The sequence below is a fragment of the Heterocephalus glaber genome, unplaced genomic scaffold (assembly GCF_053883595.1).
Source record: "Heterocephalus glaber isolate CG9 unplaced genomic scaffold, H.glaber_assembly_v1.0 deba00001509, whole genome shotgun sequence".
NCBI classification, from domain to species: domain Eukaryota; kingdom Metazoa; phylum Chordata; class Mammalia; order Rodentia; family Bathyergidae; genus Heterocephalus; species Heterocephalus glaber.
In genome coordinates, this window is record NW_028258325.1 from 16,788,479 (window position 1) to 16,805,119 (window position 16,641).

Below are 16,641 nucleotides of genomic sequence, written 5' to 3' on the forward strand. Positions count from 1 at the left end.
AGACACTGTGTAAGGCACTGGAGATATAATGTAAGTCATGGTTCCTGCCCTTGCAGAGCTCCAAGCCACAGAGAAAAGAGACTTACAACAGATCCCAACAATGTCTGCTGAAGACACAAACAATAACAGTATGGAGGTGAAGGACATAGAAGCCTATATAGTTTAAAAAAACCAACAAACAATAACTGCAAGTCACTTACATAGCACCAAACCTAGTACAGGCACTGACTACATCCTGCTATTTACACAGAGCTACCCTGAGAAGCACGTGTATTACTGGCCTCATTTTATAGCTTGGAAAACGAAGACATAGAGAAGTAAAATGCTACAGTGAGATCCAGTGGAGCCTGGCTGATGAGTCTATGTTCTCAAACACGATGCAAAAATTGCTTCACTAAAAGGAAAACAACAGACATCTTAATGCTGCCTTCCTTAGAAATCATCAAGGCAGGCTGGGAAGACACCACCACCCCAACCATGGTGGCCAGGCCAGAAAATGGGTTGCAGGAGACAAAGCTATAGATTGTCCAGATCCCTTAGGGACAGTCTTTCTTCACTGACTTGTAACACTAAAAAATGATGCCTGGATGCAGGAAGGAGTTCACAGGGATGTATCTTGAATGAGAAAGTTCCTGATATACCTGAAACAGTAACAGCTAAACGAAAAAGGAAGGGACCATGTGACCAACAGGCAAGGAAATGGAAGAAGACCTCAACAGAGTAGAGAGGGAATGAGCACATTTTCCCAGGGAAGAATCCAAAGTTGACAATATAAAATTACAGATCAAAAAAGATCATAATGGAACACCTTACCAAATTTCTCACCTTACCAAAAGATAAATAGTTAATGACAAAAATCTGAAAGAAATCAGTTAGTGGGAAGCTGGAGATAGAAGACCAGGAACTGAATTCCAACTTGAGTGCTCCACTATACCACAACAAGTCTCCGACTTCTAGTCCACTTATTTAGTTGACAAATTTAATTGGGTGCAGAATACTGTTCCAGCCCTTGGGGGACAGACATGTATAAACTAAGTACACAAAGGAGAAAATACAAGACAAAGTCAGGGTGCCCACCATGTTAGTCTATAGCACATGGTCTCAAGAGATTCACATTCTGTTAAAACTCTAGCATATTAGTAGGAAAAAATTTAAAATGTTGAGACAATAAAAGCAGTGAGATGCTATTAAAAACAGATAAGTTTTTCCTCTATTTCTATGAAAAGCTACCATGCTGGTGCAAAATTAATACTTGAGGATAAACTTCCAATATCTAGGCTTTAGCCTCCAGACTCTTTTCATGCACTGCCTGCTTTAGATTCCTGGAGGAAATGTTCAATAGCATGTTGCACTGGATCGCTGTACAACTTGGAGCCATTACCTCTCCATAAAATGGAGACCCACCAATCATCTCACAGGGTTTGAGGAAGGAGTGGAAGGAGGGTGTGTAAAGATGCCTTCCACAGTCCTTAGCAGATGGCAACAAAACAGAGGGAGCAGAATATTAGCTAATAAAGCATCAGACAGCATCCTGATTTAGTTCTCAAAATATATTGCGTCTAACATTCAAGTTTAAAAGAAATCAGTATTGTTTTCAAAAGCCAAAAGCATGTGACACAGAATGAGAAAGAAAGCAAGTATTAAAAGGAGGCAAAATGCTTACAATTCCATTGGAATAGCTGGAGAAAGGCACAAGCAAACCCCTCTGTGCAGGTCACAGAGGTGACGTAACAGGTATACTGTGAGCCGCCCAAACGTGAAGGGAGCCTCTGTGAAAAAGATTCAGGGAAACGTACGGAAAGCCAGATGGTAAATATTTTACGTTGTGAGGGTCATAAGGCAAATTTGAACTATTACACAAGTTCTTATTAATCATTTAAAACATAACCCATAAAAAACCATTTTTGGCTTCCAGGCTTAAAAGAAAGGGGTAAAAAAATGAAAAGTAAACCACAGTGCAGCTGGCAAGATTAAGCAACACAAAAGAATATAAGGAGGTTGGTGTGATGGCACATGCCTATAATCCCTGCACTTTTTGAGAGGCTGAGACAGAAGAATCATAAGCCCAGCCTAGGCAATTTAGTGACTTAGTGAAGACTTATCTCCAAAGAAAACAAAAACAAAAACAAAAAACCATTTGAGACAGTTAAAGATTAGGACAGCAAACAAGTTAGAAGATTTACAATGAGAGATAAAGCAAAATCTGTGTCAAATTATTTTCAATAATAAATAGTAAACAAATAGAGTCTGTGCTAATATAGAAAAATGACTAAATGGGTTGTATAAAAATGACATAGGAGATACTTTCAAGAGGAAAAAGTAAAATTACTGTTCACATGTCAACACAGGGATTAGTAAAATAGGAGTCCCACCCTGGCACTCACCACCCCACCAGAGCCTGTGGCTAATGATGATCTTGATATCACACTTTTACATGGCACAAAGTTGAAGGAGAAAACTAAGCAGGAAGTGAAAAACAACACTGTCCACAGAAGTTCAGGACACTGATGCCGAGAAAAGGAAGAACACCTGCAGTGTGGGAAAAGTCATGTAGATGATCATTAAGAAGGCTCCAAATAAAGGGAAGAGTTTCCAGAACTCTTTACTTGACAGAGTAGCAAGAGGTACTTATAAGAGGTAATTCAAACCCAAGGACTGCTAAATATAGAATAACGAAAGTATTAAATAATTCATGACCTTCACACCAATAACAAGAATTAAAATGAGCAATTATCTAAATTCACCAGGATCTGAACAACAAGATACAATCTAAAGAACACATCTTGGGACACTATTCTGTGTGTCAGAACACCAAGAATTACATGAGTTTAGCGATAAGATTTTAAGATAGATGTGACATCAGAAATTTTAAGAAAACAAGAACTATGACTAACTTCTGTGCTATTTTATTATCTCCTTTTTGAGAATAAAGAAGAATAAATAAGGATTTTGATCCCCTTACCTCGAACTACAGACAAAATCAGCATCAGTCAAATTGAGGACCTAAATGTTAAAACACATTAGGACTACCTGAAGGAAACAAGATTTTCATGCACTTATGACAGACTAAGGTTTCTTAAGAGAGTGTAAAAACACTAACTGTAAAAAACAAAATGCAAACTGAGAAACCAGACTCCAGAAAAATTACAAAACCGTTCATAAAAAGATTAACAGAAAAAGGACACAGGGACAGACTGAGAAAGGCTATCTGCAATGTGCAAATCCAGCAAAGAGTGCATATTTAGAACTCATATCAAGACCTTCTATAAAACAAACCCATTTAAAAAAACCCAAGAGTTTGTGAGGGTTTCACAAAAGGAAACATTAAACTATCAGTAACAAAATACAGAGACACTTAACATTTTTAGGCACCAGAGAAGTGCAAACTAAAATCACAATGATATATCACAATAGCACCACAAAATCATGAACATCTGAGGTTGACTAAGGATCAGCGAGGACATGGAACAACTGTAAATCTCACTACTGTGAGACTGGTAACTACTAAAAGTGAGCACATGGCCTATAACCCAGATATTTTACTTCTGAGCATGCATATCCACTGAAAACATGTATGTGAATATTCAGAGCACATTTTTCTTGATAACCAAATGTCTAAACAACAAAATGCACAGATTGTGGCATATTTGTTCAATGCACTAATACGAAGCAGAAAAAAGGACTATACCGTAAATTGCTGCTACGTGTAAAGACAAAGATAAATCTCATCAGTGTAATAAGAAAAAAAACAAATGCAGATTATGTAAAGTTTAAGAACATGTGATATCACACGGGTAGGTGGGAGGACATCTTCTGAGATAGTGATGGGAACCAACTACAAAGAAACATGGCAGCTCATGACTGCTCTAGTACAAACTTTGACTTTAGTGGTAGCTAAATTTGTGTTGCACATGTAAAAATATCACCACTCCATACATGTAAGATCTGGGTCCTTTACTGAGCATCTCAGTTTAGTAAAAAAGGAGGACAGATGTTCCTTCCAATTATCAGTTTCATTGTGGAGAAATTTATCCTGCAGATATCCCATTAAACATGCAAAATGGTATCACACAAGCAAACTACAGGAAAGAAACACAGTAGAGAAACATCTAAGTAAGTTATGGTAGGGACATGAAGTAATATTCCTAGGTAAGAAAAGACAACGAGGAGGCTCTCATAATGATATGGGTTTTGAGAAAGCAGATTTAGCGAAGTGATTAGGAACACAGATTCCAGAACCAGACTTCTGGCTTCAAATCTTAATTTCAACATGTACTTTGTGGCTGTAATGGTTAATCTTGATTGCCAGCTTGATTAGACTGAGAAACACCTAAGAAATTAGAAAAGCACACCTTTGGGTACATCTGTGAGGGCATTTTCAGAGACAACTGTCATGTGGGACAGTAAATGGAAGGAGACCTCCCTGAACATAGGTGGCACCATCCAGTAGTCCGCAAGTAGTCCAGATGGAACAAAAACACAGGAGGAAGCCCGGGAGCACATGTTGTCGTCCCCCTCTCTCTGCTTCCTGGTTGCCATAAGGTGAGCAGCTTTCCACTCCTGAAGCCTAAAAGCAGTGGAGCCAGCTGCCCATGCACTCAAACCTATGAATCCATGAGCCAAAATAAACCTTTCCTCCCTTACGTTGTTCTCAGGTATTTTGTCACAGGGACAGAAAGCTGACCAACACAGCTTTCATGGAGTTTAATCTCTCCTGTCTTGGTTTCCACATCTGTCATCTGGGGTGGTAATAGCACTATTTCTCTTGAGGTTGTTTTGATAACCAAATATGTTACTGCACATAAAGCCGTCAGAGGAATGCCCGACACATAAGTGCTTAATAAAGATTAGCCACCATTATACATCAACTTCTTTAAGATATAGCAGCCTCAAAGTGACGATACATTCTTCCATGGAAAAAACATGATTTAGAATAGAACATTATATGCAGCATACAACTTTTGTGTAAAAATTGAAGCAAATAGGCCTTTATATTCATTTATTCAATACACATGAAAATGTCTTCAATGATATGCCTGACATTACTAATCACAGTTACCTACAACTCTGATGGGAGACCGGGGGATTCAAGTTTTCACTATACTCTAATGGGCAAAAACTTCTGATCCGTGTGAATGTACTATTCTAGAGCTATTTAACGATAAACATTAATAGCATTCATGGTCAATTATAGAGTAAATGAAACGAAATTTACTTTCATTCAGCAAGTTTTATAGAAACAAATTTAAAAGCATCACCGGACAGAGGAGAATAAGTCTTCTTCGGTTTCTTATTTCTAGGTGAATACACTAACAAAGGGGGAACTAAAGCATAGAGATTATTTTATCTTCACCACTATTCCCAGTTAAAACTTTAAGTTTTATGTAGTTTAGCCTTAAATCAGATTATTATCCTGCTTTCTAATCAGCCCCTACATACACACACACACACCTACACACCCACACCCACACACCCCAATCCAAGGTCCTATGAATCTTCCTGCCCAAAATGGCTGTTTCTGATCATACTATTCAAACAAACCCAATTTCCACCTTTTTTCTCTGGCTCCTACTTAGAGCTTAGGACATAGATGGTGGTTATAGCACGATATATGCTGAACCAACCATGCAGCTGCTCTAGAATTGGGAGCAAATATATCCTTTCTATCTTATTTTTAATTTTAAGACCAAATCAGGGAAAATTATATGAACTACTGCCCCAGATAAGAATTTACATTTCTATATAAAATGATGTATTAATATGGTTATTTAAAACCAAAGAATTTTACTTACTATTTTTAAAAGTTCAGAAGATGCTAATTTACAATTTTAAAAGACATTTCTTTTTAGAGATTAACTTTAATTACTTTAGAGTATGCACAATTTCATTAACTTTGTCTTTATGGTTAATTAGCAACCCTAAAATTTTCATAACTAACTTTTTCAATAATTTCAGACACATTTCAGTTCTGCCTCTAGGTGGCAGTTACATCTAAGAAAAGCAAAAGAATATCCTTTGAAAATAAATAGAAGGAAAAATCTTACTATTGTATTTTAGCTTTAAGGAATTGTGTATTACATTTTATAAAAGATTAAAAGTCTGAAAGATAAAAGAATAGCTTATTCTGTCTAGAAAAGGATTATATTAATTTAAATAGTTAAGAAGAGCTAAGAAGTTCAAGAATAGATGCTTAAAACTGGTATTAGATTAAATAAAAATAAAAGTTTCACATAGCGCAGTATCATAGTGAAGCTTATAAAATGCTTTGTGTTTTGTTTCATTTATTTTGTTCAACTTTTTCATGTTAACCATTATATACATTTCAAAATGGCATTTCTATTGTTTCTCCTTTAGTACATCAGTTTCAGACTTAAAAACCTGCATGAGAAGACTTAGAAACTGAAAGAGAAAATGTCCCCAACACTTTAATTAATGCTTTATGCTTTACTTTAAAAGAACCACAAAGCAATAAAGTGTGAACTTACAAAGTGTGAACATCAAACTCACAGAAATCAGATGCCTTCCATTTGTAAAGAAAATCATAAACAGTTAACAGTAACTTTAAGCCCAAAAGGATGGACATCTTAAACAAATACAACTGGGTCTAACTAATGTAGAATCCACCCACCAACAAACAGAATGAATACTATACATGCTGGAGAACACTAGGTGGAGCTGTACAAAATGCATAGAAGGACATTAGTGAAAAGATAAATCTTTAATCCTCACTAAATAATCAATTCAATTTGCTGCCTACAAGGCCAACGTACCAGGTAAGATACAGAAAGCTGAAAGCAAAGAAAACCAGAGAAAGAGTTGAGGAAAGTTTATTATAATCCAGACTCGATTTAAGACCATTTCTAGTAGCAAGATGGTTTCAAGATAGTTTCTTGTTTTTTCAAGAAAAGAAAAATTCCCAAAATGTAAAATACTGCATACTGTTTCAAGACTATTTGGTACTCTGCAAAAATACTGTCTAGATACCAGATTCACAGCTGCAATTAATAAAAACATGGAAGTTTTCCTCAGGCTAACCTCAAACCATTTCTGAGGTGTCTGAGACTCCTCATTCCTTCCACTGCAGCCTAAATACACTTCATGAAGTTAGTAACATGTAATTACAATATAAAATAACACCTATCATGGCTAACTTCATAGTTATCACTCAGGAATTAGATTCACTGAAATGTATCACTATTTAAGACCTGTTCCTGTATACTAATAACAAGTTTCTTTACCAAAAAGATTTACAGGGGTCAGCAAAGGTAAATAGGAAAGAACCTTAGATTGACTGGAATTAAAACTTAAAAAACACTTTGTGTCAGTACTGTCACTTGCAGTCACAATGGTGGAAGTACCACCACTGATTCTGAATTCAAAAGGAGTCTAATGATGATAGTGTGTAGCAGGGAAAGATAACATCAAAGCAAGAAAACTATCTTTCCCCACGGACTGAGTATCCTTAGGCAAGTGAATGGGTCTAAGTTGACAAAACTAGACCCATGCTTTCTCTACATTTTAAGAAGGCCAAAGTCAGCTGAAGTGACTGATTTAGAAAGTTTACTGAAAATTCCTAGACTAAAGACAATGTCATACATTTCACTTGGTAATAACTCAATTTCTCTTTAAAATCAGAATTATACCAAAAATCCCTTACATAGTTAAAGGGAATAGTATCTGTTAAAAGTTTAAAAAAGAAATCTTCATTTAAGCTTAATTATGCAAAGGGAAAAATTAGAATACTTAGTATTTATGCATAAAGTTAACAACTGTCATACCATTAAAACTGCATAGTTACTCAGGGAGTAGCACTGAATTGTAGTGATATTTTCATCTGAGTAGAGTATACGGCACCCATCTGACTTCCAGCCTCCTTGTCCATTCAGCAAATCAAAATCCCACTGGGCTGCGACGGCATCTGCTCCGTGCGCAAGTCGACGCAGTGTCACATTAATAGGGATGTGGTGGGTATCTACATTCACACCATCTGGAGAAAACGAGAAATAACAGTATTTTTGAAACAAATTTCATAAAGAATTAAATGTCAACTTATACACAAATGGGTACTCTGCAAGATCTTTTTTCACTAGTGACTCATTAAAACGAGAAGGAACAAAAATAAGCATTCTCAGGAACCGTGAAGCATAAACCACACTGCCCAGTGAGTACAGGCTAACATATGTCGCATACGAACCTAACTTGGTGAGAATTACAGGGGTAACCACTGTGCGCCGCTTTCCATCATCAGCCAAGTCTGTTGAATTTCCAGTGGCTGGAAAAAGTTTCCCATTGCGGAATGCAATGAGTTGCAGCTTATAAAGAGAGTCTTCAGTTAGTCTGACTTCTCTTTTTTGCTTTGGTGAGAAAAGGGAAGGGGGAAGCTGAATAGAAGCCTCTATGACGGTATTCTGAAAGCACACATAAAAAAAGAAAAAAGGTTAGGATATTAGTAGACAGAAACCAGAAGAATATCAGATGCTTATGTTTTTTTACTTACATACTGAGTACATTTTAAAGAAATATATATATACAAAATTTAATATTCAAAGCATGTATGAATTAATTGAAACAATATAGGACAGCACAGATCAGCAACGGGGTACATGTTTTAGAGCTTGCGATGATAACAAACAGCTGGCCATACCTCTTGGGCCACAGGGTCAAAGGAAGTATAGATCACTGGCATAGACCAAAAGTACAAAGTAAAGAGAAATGAAAACTTTATTTCAAAGAGTTTAAGAAGTAAACAAGTGAATTATTTCAAAAGTTAATTTCCCCATGGTACCATATAATGCTGAAGTGGATACTAAAATTAAACAGATCAAGGACCTCAGTGATCATTCTTTGTATCAATTTTACAATAACAAAATACAGTAAATTAGGCCAAATGTAGCAAACATCAGAAATTTGAGTATAGTTAATTTAAGGTTATTGAGCTTTAAGCTGGTTTGTGATGGATTCAAATAGTCAAGCAACACAAAAAGGACATTATACAAACAAGAGAAGTTTAAATTCAGCAAACTCTTAATTTAGCATCAATTTTCTTGAGACCAAGAAACACAGGTTTGGAAAACAGTATCATATCGGAAAAATTAAAAATGCTAACTGATCGCTGAATGTTTTTCTGATTTCATTACTGGAGATTTTATATTTAGCATTCAGTTTTAAAAGGCTATACACCAAGTAAGATAAACATTAACTATCTTAATTTTAAAAAGATTCTCTATTTTACAAATTCGTTACAAAGTCGTTCTCTTGGTCACTAACTCCTTCCCTTCAAACCAACGTTCCTGTTGCCACCAGAATTTCCCCTGGAGAACCAAAGCCCACCGTGTTATTCCAGTTTAAACAACACCTAGGTTCAGTACTATGTGAAGATCACTGCCCGTGAACTCTAAGCATACACCACGTTACTTGACTGAAACCTACTGCTCAAATGCATCTCCTACCCTTCCTCCCCCACAGCCAGGAGGGCTTCTCTGAGTTCTCTGCCCTCCTCCTGCTGCCCTGCATGCTGCCCAGTGTAAGGAACAGGGAAAGGGGACGTTACTAGAACCTCTGCAGTAAGTCCTTGTCTCCTGCGAGCTACGAGAGCACAAGGCGAATTACAGGAAAGGTAGACAAATGAGACTGAGAAGAAGCTGAGCTTTGGGTCTGATCAGCGCTGCTCTGGCCGGCAAAGAAGAAAGCCCACAGCTTACCGCACCTCGGGAGAAACAAATATAACAAATGACTTGCAGAGAGTTCAGTACATCCGGCGTAAACAACATGTAACAATCTAAGAACAATGAGGAACTGAGTCGATGAAGATTTTGTTCCTCCCAGGATGTCTTCAGCTGGTGTAATCTTGTCCTGAAGAATCACAGCATCACCAGATCATTGAGGTCTCAGTTGTGACCGGAGGCCAACATGGAATTATGTCTCGTAATTCCATAGCTGGGCTGTAGGGAGGAGAACTAGGCCTAATCAAATGGTTTTTCCCTAAAATTACGTAGCATTGCTCCCGACAGCACAGGTGCTCCTGACTGAAATGCTCCACTGTTCTTCTCCCTGACAAACTCAACTCATCTGATTTGAATGTGAGCAAGATAATTCCGTTGGCAACAGGTCAGAATGAGAGGCTGACAGCAGACCTTCCCCAGAGTCCTTAACCTAGGGCCTATTGAGATGATAAATCCCATCTTCACAGCAGTTTGCTTGTACAGCTGGCTGGTTGCTCCCTCTTCTGGACTCAGAGGGCTCTGTACAAATCGGCGTCACAAGCAACCTTAAGCCTCAACCTGGAACTCACTCGCTGCACCTCCAACTAGACTGGAGGATTTCCGGCTGTAGACGATCTCACTCATGTTCTGGATCCCTACATGCCTGCCATATGCACTTCATAAAAACAGTTCACTGTTTATGAAACTAACAAAGTCTCCATGGCATGTTTATTTTTAAGTACAAAATTCCACTGAAGCAATTAACTGATTTTAGAATTATGTAATTGCCATGCTTACAACAAGGTGAGGACACAGCAGATAACTATAAAGATCTGTTGAATGAATGTTAAATTTTAACTTTTACATTAAAAACTGCAAGAAAATATTTGGTAAAAACATTTTGCCTGAGAACAAGCATTAAAAGGTTTCTGCTATTGCCATAAATATAATCTGATGTAGAAACAAAGTTTATTATAAACTCATTTGCTAATATAGTAAATTTCTGTATAGTATATAAATTTCTCAAGTATAAAATGAGGCACACAAAAAAGAAAACACAAAACATAGATAAGACAAAAAAATAGATCTGATTGGTTAAAAGTTCAAAATCCTGATAAAATGTTCTGAAATGGACATTTATTAAAACAAATACTATTAAATTAATAAAATAATTTTACTGTGAATATAAAACAGCTCTCTGGGAAAGTGCTTATAATTAAAAAATCAAATTTATTTTTAAAAAGTTTATACCTAACATTTTCTAGAAGGGAGCTAAAAAAAGAAACATTTGTACTTTGTAGAAGTTGAAGATCTTCTATAAAAGGGTAAACTTGAAAAACAACAACAAAATAAAAACAGAAATTCCAGGCCAGCACAACCTATGGCTAGCGCATACTCATGGCCTCTAAATACCTTCTCAGGTCCAATATAGAATATTACTAAATAATTATATATTCTTTAGTATGGTGAGAGGGTGTCCTGGGGATTTTGGTAAGGCAAACTGCACTGCATCAAAAATGTTTAGATATTTACAGTAAAAATACAGTATAAAGCTTTTATATTTCATTTCTTAAGAAGTGTTAACCATTACTTATGGAAAGGTTGTAAATCTAATGAAAAAACTAAAGAACATTTATTTGTTACATTTATCATAATTATACCTTCTGTCTCTTGGCCTAAAGGCAGGGAATATAAAAATTTTAATTTCATTTAACCATGTATTTATTTTAAAATGTATGGCTTACAGCAATGAGAGATAACAAACTAATTATACTAATTATAGCTAATAAGTTGGAAAGTTCTCCCCTAAGATTTTTGGGGAAATATTTGTTCCTCATTTCTAAGATCTGAAATAAGAAAGCAAGATTCAGGGCCCAGCCTCACCATTAAGGAGCTAGTTAACACTGCTCAATTTTGTTTAACGGCTCTGAGTTTCACCTGTTAATCACAGCTAATGAATGATCTTTCTAACAAAGGATAGTGAAGACCAAATGAGATTATGGCCATGAAATGGTGGGTAGTATTTTTATTAGCATTACTGTGGCAACATGGAAGGTGGTTCTTTGGGTGCTGGGGAGAGAAGAAATCTCTGGAAATAACTGACTTGCCAACAGTAAGCTAAACCTCATCATGCTTTGATACCTACAATTCAGTATCACTGTTAATTTAAATAATACTGATAAAGGCTGAATACATATGAAATGAATGTCAGTTATTAAATTCACGTACAGTTCAGTACAAAGACATTAAGCTACAAAGAAAGTGTTTAATGGATGTTAACTGAAACATGGAAATATTTTACGTTGACTTTAATATCTTTCCTTAAGAACTGTCCACTATGTAATTAATACATTAAAATTTTCAGAAAGCTCCATTTTAAAAAATCTACAGAATTCTAACTACATTCAGAATAAGTCAAAATCATCAGATTCAAAATAAAATACTGATTTGTTTTCTTATCCACTTACTGGATTTTGAACAAAGAGGAATGATATATCCTCATTATTTCCTCAAATATTAGTTATTAACTATATCCCACACCTTTTGATTACCTCATGGCTACCTATTAGAAAAGGATCATATTTGCCTTTACAATTATTGAGCTGAGTTTCATTGTAAAGCTTGACTGCTAATTCTATTTAAGAACGGTTATTGGACATTTCTCTGTGCTTGGGCCTGTGCTGGACCCAAAGACAGAGTGAAAGAAGCTGTATTCCTTGCCTTCAAACATTCACAATGTAAAAGGAGAGAGATGACAAGAACAACTACAAAACATTTACGGTGTGCTTATTGTGTGCCAAGTACTGCGGGGAATATCTACATGTCTACCTCATTTAATCTTTTCAAAAAGCCTTTAAGTACTATTTCATGATCCTCCATTTAACAGACAAGGAAGTAACATCGTAAAAGGTTAAGATACTTGCCCAAATTTGCAAAGCTGTTAACTGGAGAGGAAAACATGAACCGAAGCTGCCAGGGGGCCACATTCTCAGTCACCACATCAGATGACCTAACTGTGAATCAACTCACCATTGCATTATCGTCTAGTAACTATGCTGGAGAATAAACACACCACCATGGGATTAACAGACAATGACTGAGTCTGTATGACAAAGGAAGAGAGGGAAGATGCTTTGTGCATGGAGTTGTAGAGGGAGAGTAGCAGGAATTCCACTAAGCAGGGAAGGACTGAAAGCACACAAAAGGGGTAAGAATCAGGGTAGGAAGCATGAAGACAATAGCTGCTCTGGCAAACTGAAATGGCCTCAGTTGTGGAAAGGTCTGGATGGTGCTCCCAAGGGAAGGATGCGCAGGGTTGGGGAGCCATTCATGAGCAGGAGTACAGCTATTTGCTGAATGGTAAACAAATATTTCACTAGTTTACTAACTGGCAGGGCTGCACTGGTGCATGTTGGCCAATTACCAGGTACCTGAGGCAGGCCAACCCACATACCAAGACACAGACCAAAGACTCAGAGATGAAATCAAACTTTACAGTGATCTGGACAACACATGCAGTCCCTGTCTTATGATCTTCCAACAGAGAGAAAAACATTCAGTACAAACTGTGCTTTGACTTTTGATTTTTCCCTGGTCTGGACATATATGGTATGATATTCTATACTCTCACCACACTGGGTAGCAGCAGCACCCAGCCTCAGCTTCCAGTCAGCCACCAGATCCCAACGTTAAACAACAAAGACTCTACAGTATTCCGTGTTGGCAGTGACGTTTGGTAGGTCAGCTACCATCTGTTCAATGCATTTTTGACTTAAGATATTTTCAATTTACAATGGGTTTATCAAGATGTCAAACCATCGTAAGTCAAAATGCATGTATGTAGCATGGGAGTCCAAACCAGGCAATGGTGGTAGTGTGGGAAGTACCAAGATTGCAAAAATATGGAGGAGGCAAATCAGGTGGAACACCTATTGCTAAGTAAAGATGCTGCACTCCCATTTGAGGGTAATGCAATCAACTATTGGATGGATGTTCAAGGTGATTATCTCACTGGTACTTTGTAACAGTATATTCAATGAGTTTTTTAAAAAATATGCAATATGTAAAAGTTAACCTAGCATAAAGTTTAAAATGGGAAGGAAGTCCTCGGTTAAAGTGCTAATGCTTAAGTACATTTTACAGTGTTGGTGTTAAAATTTTTTTTAACTAATTTTGTGTCACAGAAGATGCGTTCCTTTTTCATTCAGGTTAATCATGTCTATCTATGAAGCATGAATAATAATGTAATGTGTTCTTTCTCTCTGGTCATTGGATGATCTTAAAAGGACAGAACAGTATGAAATTAGCAAATCTGAGTGTTCATTTAAAGCTTTCTACTTTAGCAAACAGAAACTCCTTACACAGAGGGGAAGGTGGTGAAATTGATAAAATGTGTAAGATGTCATCATTTTTAATCTCTCATGGGCTTGCATGTTGCTGTTTTTATGCTTTTCAGGGTATATTTTTACCGATAAAAGATAAAGAGAAGTTGAATGGGTCTACAGCTGCACGGCTGGGTGCATCAAGTACTCTCACAGGACCAAGGGTAACACAAATCTTGCCAATTTTCCTCTGAGTATATGACAACAAGAAACTGTAATGCCATCAGACATTTTGATCTAGTTGAGATTATATTGGGTAGTTGCATTATTTCTAAATTCGGTAAATTAGCTTTTCTTATGGAGGTCACCTGGGTAAAGTATGACTAGATACATTAATTATTCATTTACCTACTGGATACTTATTGGCTACCTATGGCATTAAAGAATATTTAATATCCATTTGAGCAATTATTATGCGGCCATTAAAATGACTAGAATACTGTTTGGAAAGCCATTCGGGGACACACTACAAAGTTCTGTGTAATTAAAAACCACAGAGTACACAACAGCACATCCCACACAAAGCTAAATGAAAAAATGTGGCTTCATTAGGGTGTTGGACTTCTGCCTCCAACCATTTTCTTCGGTGTGGTTTAGTGAAAAACATCTATACCCCCAATTATAAAAATCAATGAGAATGCTTTCTTCTTGCTTGCTACAATAAAACACGCATTTCTTTTTAATGCATGCCACATATTTCCACTTCTTTGCCCAAAAAATCCTGATATACTTGATATACCGTTTGCCTGATTAAATGTCAGGCCTCAGAGCTGGCTACTCTATTAGGTACAGTGCCAAGAGCCCACAAGATTTCTAGGGACAAGGAAAATGTTTTTAATGTCTTAAAATCAAGAGAAAAAAAATGTGTGAGGGTGTCAAAGAAACAATTTTCTTTATATCACTGCAATCATAAAATGCAAGTTTTGATTTTTTGGGTGGACAAATAGGACCTCGAGGCAAAAATGCCATAAAAGTTAATAAGGGGGTCTTCTTAGGCTAAATCTCATTTAATACAACAGCACAACATCCCCACACCTCTCATCCCAAACCAGTCCTGAAAAACAACTTTTAATAAGGTTATTTTGCAAACCAAAAGGCTTCAATCATTCGAACTACAAATACTATTAAGTGACTAAGGGAAATTAAATACCTTTAGTGCCAGACTTGAAAATGTGCTGGAAACATTGCACTTAAAGCTCAGCTGCTTGTCCAAGTTTCCATCTGGATCCCGCCGTCCATAATCAGACAAACCTGTGCGGTCAGAGGCAGCCACTTTCTGGAACACAGTGCAGGTCATTCCCGTGAAGCCAGCAGCCTTGATGACATAGGCTTCCAGAGCAATGTTGGGTGAATACTTCAAAAGTCAACCAAATAAGAGTTAGGAAAGATGTTTAATCTGCAGGGAAGACACTATCAAAGACTTCTCAAACATAAAACAATACACATACAAGCCAAAGCAGAAAGCCCACGTTCTTATCAAACAAAAACTGTGTAGGTACTGAACAGAATAAAAAACAAAACAAAACAAGAACCTTGAGTGAAAAATTATCCTAGAATGGAAAGAAGACTGATGAAGAGAAAAAGAACAAGTTTTGAAGTATGGCAAGCTAGGTATAAATTAGAAGTCAACTGAAAATAATTTCAGGGCCAGGGACCCAGCTGAGCAGTAGTGCACTTGCTTGGCATGCACAGGGCCCTGGGTTTCAGCCCAGCACTGCAGAAAAAATAAAATAATAAAAAATTTGAAAAGCCACCTTGCAGGAAGCTTCCAGTTAAAAATGGAAGCCTCTTATTTTAAAAATATCAGCTAGATTAAAAAAAAAATCAATGAATCTCCTTAATGACCACTTTACAGAAAGAAATGAAAGGTAACTACTATTTGGGTTTGAGAAAGAGACGAAAATTCAACACTTCAGGCCATATTTACTTTCCCCTTTACAGCGAGATCAAGTTAGCTCTCTACATTAGTTTCTCAGATAAAAGCTTTCCACAGACTCATTCCTCAGCTGTTTCTTTGAAAACGGGACATGGTAGTTCAAATAAGAGAAAATAGACAGACTTAAGTATATTAGGTCAGAAAAAAAATCACCCGAAGAAAATAGCATCTGCCCCAGAGTTTTAAATACGTTTAAAGAGTAAGCTGAACTTGGAAGACTTGCCCAAATGTACGGCCTTTCAATACCAACTGCCGCCAGGCCCGTGGTAGAGAGATGCCAGCAATACTCCCATTTGCCAGAGACTCAGCAGAGCAGGCGTGCGAAGCGACAAGCTGACAACCTCCACTTTCAAAGCAACCAAGGGGACAGGATTTACTGTAAATTCTAAGGACAACATGATGTCTCTCCTTGGTTCTTTAATGATAATTAAGTGTATCCCAACCATATGGGCAAGGTGGCATTCCAAGTACCATATACAGAACATCACCCTGTAAAAAAATTTTTTAGCATGGAACTTGGTGCAAGATGCTTAAAATTCTATTAGGAAGACAAGATACAAATTAAAAATATGAGATGTAAAGTAAACTTGGGCAAGTACCATACATAGGACAGAAAACAATC

The 16,641-nt window shown here is 36.9% G+C and overlaps 1 protein-coding gene across 2 annotated transcripts in view; it reads right to left on the reverse strand.

The window, feature by feature from the left end:
- The window catches only part of Adgra3 (adhesion G protein-coupled receptor A3), a 137,746-nt gene that overhangs the window by 16,876 nt on the left and 104,229 nt on the right, over positions 1 to 16,641 (reverse strand). For both annotated transcript variants that reach the window (XM_004847210.3, XM_087187405.1), the window contains exons 12-14: positions 15,234 to 15,437; positions 8,195 to 8,408; positions 7,779 to 7,987 (exon numbers count right to left, since the gene is read on the reverse strand). In XM_004847210.3, coding sequence (XP_004847267.1) covers positions 7,779 to 7,987; positions 8,195 to 8,408; positions 15,234 to 15,437 — 627 coding nt within the window. The remainder of the gene's footprint in view (positions 1 to 7,778; positions 7,988 to 8,194; positions 8,409 to 15,233; positions 15,438 to 16,641) is intronic.